At 30.7% G+C, this 9,602-nt stretch overlaps 1 protein-coding gene across 1 annotated transcript in view; it reads left to right on the forward strand.

Moving 5' to 3' along the window:
• LOC145270567 (syntaxin-like) overlaps positions 1-9,602 on the forward strand; it is a 619,650-nt gene that overhangs the window by 598,392 nt on the left and 11,656 nt on the right. The window contains exon 10 of the mRNA XM_080126202.1: positions 7,522-9,602. This exon is cut by the window's right edge and continues 11,656 nt beyond it. Within this exon, the coding sequence (XP_079982328.1) occupies positions 7,522-7,602 (81 nt within the window). The 3' untranslated portion in view covers positions 7,603-9,602. The remainder of the gene's footprint in view (positions 1-7,521) is intronic.

Below are 9,602 nucleotides of genomic sequence, written 5' to 3' on the forward strand. Positions count from 1 at the left end.
TTTGCTAGGGCCCTATGTACTGTTCATAACTTTATATTCATATGTATACATATATATATATATATATATATATAAAAAAGTTTGACTCCTTTCCAGGTAACCTACATCTAATATTTCAAGTGTTTAGACCCAAAATTGGTAGAGGAGTTTAACAGCCAAATTTCTGTCCGAAAACGGATTACAAAGATTTTCCCAAATCTCAATACCCTGTATATCAAATTTCAAGTCTGTAGACTGAAAATTGACAGTTATTGCATAGGGAAATGTACAGACAAACACACACACTCACATACAGACACTTTCACTTTTTATATATATATATATATATATATATATATTAGTGTTGGGATGATTACTCGGAATCAAGAATCAGAAAAATCAGAAGATTTGGGGGTATCGGAATCGGAAAAATTGATGTCTATTTTCCAATGCCAAAAACGATTCTTTTAATTGTCTTTTTTATTTGATGTTGTTTTAAAAAACCCTCATAACCTTTCATATTAGTGTTGGGACGATTAATGGGAATCGGAAGATTTGGGGGTGTCGGAATCCGTATTGGAATACGAAAAATCGATGCCTATTTTCCAATGCCAAAAACGATTCTTTTAATTGTCTTTTTTTTTATTTGATTTTATTTAAAATAAAATCTTCCATTGCTGTTAATAATGATAAAATAATATTTATTGATTTTTAAAATACCAGTAAAGCTAAAATCGATAGATCATCCCCCACAAGTGTATTTTGCCGTTTAGAAAATATCTGCATATTTAACATGTGTTTTTATGAAAATCGGGGGGGGGGGGCAACCTTATGGTTAAATAGAGATTTATAAAGAATCAGAATCAGTAATTTAGCACAGAATCGGTAAAAATATTGGAATCACCCCATCACTAATATATATATATTTGTAGTCATCGACATACAGTCCTGTTTCGTTGTATCACAACTCATCAGTGCCACTAGACTAGCACTTCTCCCAAGCCAAGGATCGAACCTAGAACCGTCGTGTTAGTCAGTAGTTCTACCCCTCGACCACGGAAGCGATGCCCGCAACTAATCTGTCTATTTAAATAAAATCCGTTTGTTACTTGTATAGTGCTCAAACGCTTGTTTGTAAACAAACCGCGAGCTTCGCATACATATAAATATATATATTAAATATTGATCCTGGTGAAAGAGACTGAAGCTACGGTTGCCAGGCCTTTTATAAGAATAGCCTTGAATCAATTTGAACCAAACTTCAAATAGTCGTGTTTTTCTTTTGTTTGTTTATTCTTTTTTTTTTGTTTTCTTGTGTTTATCTCGATTTCAAATTGATGATGTAAAAAACAAATAAAGATTTCTTAAAAAGCAAAATTTTTTTATTTTTTATTTTTTTGCTTTTTTTTTTAAACTCACAACGTTAAGATTTTTTATTTTTTATTATTTTTTTGCTTTTGTCTTTTTTTTTTGTAAACTGATTTAAGTCTCTAAGAAAATTAACATGCATTTCATGAGGTAAATAAAATAAAATATCTATTGTTCACCTTGAGAAGCAGACAAAAAAAAAGTATGTTTCATCGAGTGCATCTTTTTTTATTTTTTCATTTTTTTTTTATTAACTTTTAAAATATGCAAGCAAAGAAATGATTTGCAGCGATTTTAAATGGTGCTTCTTCTTTTATTGTAATTGAACTCATTAATAATAAAAAAAATTTTTTTAAATAAAATGGTGAGGTACACCTCAGCTTGAACATGGGATGTTTTTTTTTTTTTTGTAAGACAAATAATTTGCTGAGATGTTATTATTTTCCTTGATTGGTGAAATGTAAAATAATCCCCTGTAAAAATTTTTTTTTTTTTTATCTATAAGAGAGAAAAAATATTTTTAAGATTGGATTTTTTCGATTTTAATCATTTTGTCTTAAATAATTAGAATCTACCATGTTTTAAACACAAAATGTCAGAACATAATTTCTGTACAAAACATATCTAAGAATACTGCCAGACATATAAATTATAAGCTTTGTGTGAAATTTGCGGAAGATCTGCTCAGCCGTTTTGGAACTTATGAGGAAGAAACTCTCTTACACACACAAAGTCGTTATCATCACCATCATCATAGCCTATCTGATAGGTCCTGAACTGTCATCTAAGCTTCAACCTCTGTCCCATCAATGTAATGTTGCATCCCTCTGCTTATATTTTAATGGTGGATGTTCTGACGAACTACAAACCCTTGTAGCCCTTGATGTAAAACCCCCCGACAAATCTGACAAGCAGCAAAGTCTCACCCCTACACAGTAGAGATCCCTAGATATAAGAAGGCCTTCTACTCTAATAGTTTCTTCCCCAGAACTGCTAGACTCTGGACTGTATTTTCATAGACATCAGCAATATTACATACCTAATGTCCTTCAACAAGTCATATCTTTTATTTGTGCGTCAAATTTTAAAAGAATTATGTTGATGGAAAGACAATAAAATAAGCATTCCAATGTTAATTTATTTTTCTTTTATACGTTCAATGTTTTTATACTCCAAGTTAAAAATGAAACAACGGTGAAAAATGACAGCAAAAAGGAAAACTGTTTTTTTTTCAGTGATTTTACAGGCTATATAAGCATAGAAGTCCATCTCTACTGAACTTTGATTTTTATTTTTACGGCCACAGGAAGCAAGACTACGACCAAGCAAAGTTGACAAAGAATATTTCAAAATTGATAAGATAAATCAGTATATGTCATCCATTTTCATATAGATAATAGTTTCAGAATTATTTTCATGTATAATATGATAATATTTGATAATTATTAATCGTGCGGAAATTTCTTTAAAATGTTAACTTTATAGAAATTCAAATCCGCTTAAACACGATGACAGCAATGGTTAGCTATGCGCTAACCATTGCTGTCATTGTATTAAAGAGTTTGTATTCTCTTAAAAATAGAAAACTTTTTTTCTGCTTTCAAAACGAAAGCAGAAAAAAAGTTTCATTTTTTATTTTGATTTTGTCAATTTAAAAAAATGTTCAAATTTGATTTCCAAACAATACTATTTCGTTGTTTGTAACGCTTTTAGTACACATGCACTAAAAGCGTTAAAATGTACTAAGTACATACATTTGTTTTTTTAGTGATAAAACAAAAAAACAAAACAAATATATAACAAATAAAAGGTACTTGTGCTACCGTGCTGAAATGACATTATTTAGAAACCCATTCCTAACATGGGAAGGGTGTTTTGTTAACAATTCTGTACTTTCACCTAACAATTAAATATATTGTGAAACTTGAATTTATCAAGACCATTTTTTCGAATCCGTAAAACAAACCTGTTGTTTTTTTTAACTGAAAATATCTAAATAATAATTAGGCGGTTCGATACAGAATTTCATTGTGATGCATTTTGTACATCTTTACCTTGTTTCCACCTTAACATTTTTCTTTAAAATGACTATTTTTTAAGGTTGTCGGGTATGCTGAAAACGAATATTTTCCGTAAATAAGTAGCTTTCCGGATATTAAGCAAGGTAATTTCTTATGTTATTGCTGGTGGCCATCTTGGTACATGTGTTTGTGCATAGTTTCTCGGGGTTATGTCTGCGCGTACCAAGATGGCCACCAGCGATAACATAAGAAATGACATTGCTTAATATCCGGAAAACTACTTATTTGCAGAAAATTTAAATGCAATAGTTGTTTTCAGCATACCCTAAAACCTATAAAAGTAATCATTTTAAATGTTAAGGTGGAAATAAGGTAAAAAATTACTGTTTTATTTCTTTGTTTACATAGTTGAATTTTCAGTAAAACAGAACAGAAATGACAAAAATTACCATCAACTGGTGAATATGTAGTTGTTGCTTATCAGGATTCCTGGTATCCTCGTACTGTGAAAGCTACATCAAGGATTCATGTAGAGTACGATTTATGGTTGCATCTCAGAAAATAGGGGTATATTTTGGGCCAGATAGAGAGGATTTACAAAATTGAAAATTCGACTGGTCCCAAAATGCATAAATTCTGGTCGACTATGGGAATTTCTATCTTTTACAGAAATCCAAAATCTATATGAAAAATTTTCTTCGATTTATTTCTTCAATTAATTCATATCTACTCAATTTTTTTGTTTTTTTTTGAGGGGAGTAGTAAATAACGGTCATGAATGCTGTTTAGGCATTCAATGGCTACATCCAGATTAAGCTCTCCTTTGGTGAGGAGACAGGAAAATGTCTGATCTCAATAAAGCTATATTTAAATAGCACTATAATACTTAGTTTTGTTCATGAATAGACACCCTCTGTATGATATCATGTGCCAGTTTAAAAAAAAATGAAATTTGTACATCTAAATTTATAATTCATGGCTTATGGTAAAGAGATACATCAGATTTGACTGCATAATCAGAAAGAGCACACAATTTTACGTAAGACTGCCAAGTTTCATGAGAATAGCTTGAAAAATAAATAAATGGTGACGAAATTACCAAATTTCTTGAAATGTTGAGGTCCGTAATTTAGCCCACTTTTTCTAAAGAAAAATGTCCACGGTAAAGCATAAAGTTTGGCACTTAAAATTCTCATAACTTTTGAACTACTGATGGTATTTGCATAATTCAAACGGTTTTAAGTATCTTTTACATACAAGTTGATAAAATAACAATTATCTAAAAAGAAAAAAAATCAACTTCTGATGCTACATACAGAAATTCAAGTATAATGTGAATAGACATCTTGCTGCTCAACTCCCTACATAGTATCCCTGCAATTTATGTCCCTGATAGCAGTCCCCTACATCAACGTGGCTTGTTTGGGGTGAAAATGTCATTAAAAAATAAAATGTAATTCATAAACTAATAATCCAATGATACTTGAAAGGTAAGTACTTTATTAAAAATTCATAACGGAACTTGTGCAGATTTTTAACCAGATGTATCTAAGCATCCACTCGGCTTTGCCTGGAACACATGGCGTCAACAGTTTGAGTTTGCTTGTTAACTGACATAAGACGCTCTGGAGTCAGAAGGCTGCGTGTTCAAATCAAATCGGGGTCACCATTTTTTAGGTAAATTTTTATGCGTGAGTGCACAAAATCCCTAATAGAAGATTGCATTAAGTACTTAACACTTTTTTTTTTTTAGAACAAAACAATGAAAAGGTTTATTTCAAAAGAAGGATTGTGTCCAAATTGAAAGAAAAGAAATAGAAAGTTCTAGGATGGTTTCGTGCCAAGAGGCAGAAACTTGGTGTGTCTCCAGGTTTTCTAGTGGAGGTCTTCAGTGAAGTCGTCGCAGCCTGGGGGGAGGGATTCAGTTGACCGAGAATGAGGGGAGAGAGGTCTGTCTTCTTTGGTGGTCGGAGCTCCTCTGGTGGCTGCTGGCTAGTTCCTGACAGAGGTAATTAGTTCTGTAAGGGACATATAGGATTAATGCGCCTTACTAGGCTGACTGGTCAGTGCATGGCCACATCAGTCAGCAAGACGGGATTAATGCACAAGATAAAATAGTTTATTATGGAGCAGATGACTTTTGGATAAATATTGTAAGAAAAAAATAAAAATAACAAAACTATTGATGGTCGGTCAGAAATTTAGTAATATTTTGGCGAAAAGCAGGAGGGGGCTAATGGTCAGTTCTTTCGCCAGAATTCTTGAAAACGGATATCACAGAAGCAGTTTTCCAGCAGTTGTGTCAAACTAAAAAAATAATTGGATCCCAAAAAGACTTTTTTTTTTATTACATTTACAAACAAGGCACATTGCCACTTTGGTATAGGGGGCTACTATCAGGGGCAACAACTACTGGAGTACTATGTAGGGATTTGGGCAGCAAGATGTCGGTTCACGTTGCACTTGAACTTCTGCATGTCAGTACAGTTGGGGAAGCAGGGACCTGGAATAGAATTCCAAAGTCTAGCGGTTCTGGGGAAGAAACTACTGGAGTAGAAAGATCTTTTACATCTAGGGATCTCTACAGTGTGGGGGTGGGATTTTGCAGCCAGTCGGATGTGTCGAGGGTGTTCACGTCATGGGGGCACAAGTGCTTGCAGTTCGTTAGAGCATTCACCATTAAAATACTTGAATTACATGTGGTGTTAGATGCAGCATTGCAAATGAAAAGCTTCTTTTAAAAACCTTTGTGCAATCAGGTGGCCGCTGGCAAACCATGGGTATGGTAGTAGGACTCGGCGCTGGCCCACAAGTTGCATCCTTTTCTCACTAGCTCCCCCTCCTAACCTGAACCGCTGGGCTACTTCATTTAGCCATATGTCGAGAACATCATCAACCTGGTAACAACACCAAAGCCAGCCTGATCACCGCCATCTGCCAAATATTCACCAAGTTCATGGAAAAGGCATGCTTCCAGTTCAGGACCCGTATCGAGGAAAATTAGTTCACATTTCATATTTATCACATTTTTACTTTGAGGGGATGTTATTATCCTTGCAGTTTTAAAAGTGTACATATGAAATGACTTGGAGCCTGGAGTATATGATTTAGATTTATTGATTGAGAACGGACTGTTCTTAGATGTTAGTTGTTTTAATTATTATTTTTTTTTTTTTTTGCATATATGATTAGTTTTCATTTAATGCAGTTTCAATTTATGCTAATACAGGGTGACCTAAAAAAGAATAGGCTAAATGGAGACCATCTAGAACATATGCTGTAGAACAGAGAAAAAAAGGCCAAAGACCTTAGTGTTTTGATGCGATGTTTTAAATATAATAAACTAGTTATGACCAAAGTTTCATTTCATTCGGTCCAAACACTAAGAAACAGGGCTTAATTAGAGTCGGGGCCCGTTTTTATTGGGTCACCATGTATAAGCGAATTTATAGCTTCACTATGATATTCATTTCGTCTGATGAAAAGGACGCATTCTTTGAAACTATACGAATTAAGAAAATCTTATTTTTTTTTATATATATATTGAACGAATCCAACTATTTATACAGAAAGTCATTTTACCTAAATGCTATGTGGGAATAATTTTTCTCTTTCATGAATAAAGCAACATACAGAAAAGAACACAAAGACTAAATTATACTTCACATGAATTTATAGTTCAACAGGATACTCACATGACAAATATTAAAATTTCCTTTATCCACAGAGTTTAATAAAAAAAACTTTTTTTTGGCATTTATGGCTAGTTTTCATATAATGCAGTTTCAATTTATGAAAGTGCTAGCAAATTCATAGCTTCATTATAATAATCATTTGCTAATATGTTTCCTCTGATGAGAAGAACGCATTCTTTGAACTCTGCAGATTAAGGAAATCTTAATATTTCCTGTCGAACAATAATTTCATGCAAATTAGAATTCACAGTCTTTAATTGTGTTCTTTTATAACAAGCTCTACTTCCTATTTTGTTTGCATTGAGCTTTTTTTTATTTGGTTGGAATCACTATATTAATATTAATATGCTCTTTAAATTGACGAGAGCTTGTAAACTTAATTTTTACTTCTTGATTCTGTTATGTGATGTATATATATATATTAACATGTTATTTTTCTTTTCTTTCTCTCTTTGCAGAAGAAGATTGCGATTCTGGTGTGTTTGGTAATTCTAATTTTAGTTATAGTTTCAACAGTAAGCGGAGTATTTGGAGGTTGAGTATTGCAGCAAAGTGAGTTTTCATCTGTCAGTCATGACAATGTCACCTCCCACTTTGCCTATTCTTACTCCTACCAGCTTCTTGATTGGCTAACACTGCTTCTATATGGGCCAATGAAAACTCTTTACTCATCAATCAAATCTTAGCCTGCTGCTGAATGGAAAACAATTCCCAACCTTTTCCCACCCTTCCTCAACCCCCTCCTCCTCCTCCTTTTTTTTTTTTTTGAAAAAAAGAAAATTTCTTCTAACCAAACCAAACATAAAAAAGAAAAAAATAAATAAACTAGCAGAATAATAATTAATCTTTAAAAAAAAAAAAAGATGTTTTTCAAATTAAAGAAAATGTAATTTTAAAATTTAGAAATTTTAAAATTTCTTAAAAAAGAAATATATTAACCAAAAAATAATTTAAAAAAAAAACAAACAAATTTTTTAACTATAAAAACTTTCTCTCTTTTTTTCTTCTAAAAAAACTTTGATGGCCAAAATGTTTTTTTTTTTTTTTAATTTTCGGCTACCAATTCAAATTCTAGATATTGTGTTTTGAACAAAAATAAAAAAATATTAATAATAATCTAAAAAAAAAAATCAAATCTTCTAAATGTGTGTGAGAATGTGATATTATTGTATGAATGTATTGTGTTGTTTTTTTGGGTTTTTTTTTTGCTTTTTTTTAAAATTCTCTCACAAAATTATCATTGCTAGATGTATGTTTATCGAATCTCTTTCCATGGCAACAAAAAAAGAAAAGAAAAAATAATAAAAAACACCCACACATTTTTTTTACTTAAAAAAATTACATTTTTTTTAATTAAATTAAAAACAAACTTTCATTTGTTGTATTTTTAAAATTAAATTTAAAAAGAATATAAGTGTTTTTTTTTTGTGTATGTTATGGGATTTGATTTCTTTTCTAATTTTTAAATTGTTAATTTTTTCTTGTAAAAAAAAACAAATGTATATAATTTTTTTCTGGCATGTTTTTCTACAAAATGGAAAAAAAACCACCTGTTATTACTTTATTTGTATTTTTCGTTCAGTTTTATTTTGATTTTAAATAAATCACTATATGAAATAAATTAAATTTAAAAAAGCGGTATTAAATCGAAATTTGAAAGCAGATTCTTTTTATGTAAAAAAAAATAAAACAAAAAAAAAATAACACCAGGGACTCTTTTTTTTGTTAAATTAAATTTTAAAAAAAGTGTAACTTAAAAAATATATATATGAAAAAAAAAAGTGAAATCTAAATTGTATTTTCTTCTTCATCTTCTTGTGATGTGTTAAACAAAATAAATATTTCGAAGAAGGGAGAGAAAAAGTTTTGACTGAAACAAAAAAAAATAAATAAAAACATTTTTTTTTAATTGTTAAAAAAACCCTGTTAATTTGATTAAAGATTTTTTTTTCAAAATTATATTTATAAAATTGTTGTCATACGGTTTCAATATGCAATTTTTACAATTTTTCATCATCCTCTCTCTCCCTTTCAATCTATTCTGACCCCACTCCCTACATCATCCTATCACTACCACCAACATGGTGCCCCACCTCATCTGAAAAACATATATATATATTAAATTAAAGAACTGTTTTGAGTAAAAATAAACACAATTTTTTAATATTATTTTAATTTGATTTAATTTATTATTTTTTTTTGCTCATTTTGCCCTGATAAGTTTTAGTTTTAAAATCGTCTAAAAATTATCGTGAAGATAAACAAGAATTAAATACATTTCATGAGAAGTATATATATATATATATATATATATATATATATATATATATATATGCATCTAGGTATATGCATGTATACATATGTATATGTGTGTGTGTGTATGAATGTATGTGTATATGCATGTATATATATTTTTGGTAATGTTCGACAGCGCATTTGCTGCCATCATCACATGTATGTATATGTGTGTGTGTATATATATATATGTACGTATGTATATGTGTGTGTATATATATGCATGTGTGTATATGTGTGTATA

The sequence above is a fragment of the Euprymna scolopes genome, chromosome 46 (genome assembly GCF_053919585.1).
Source record: "Euprymna scolopes isolate OS-2025 chromosome 46, ASM5391958v1, whole genome shotgun sequence".
Classification (NCBI taxonomy): domain Eukaryota; kingdom Metazoa; phylum Mollusca; class Cephalopoda; order Sepiida; family Sepiolidae; genus Euprymna; species Euprymna scolopes.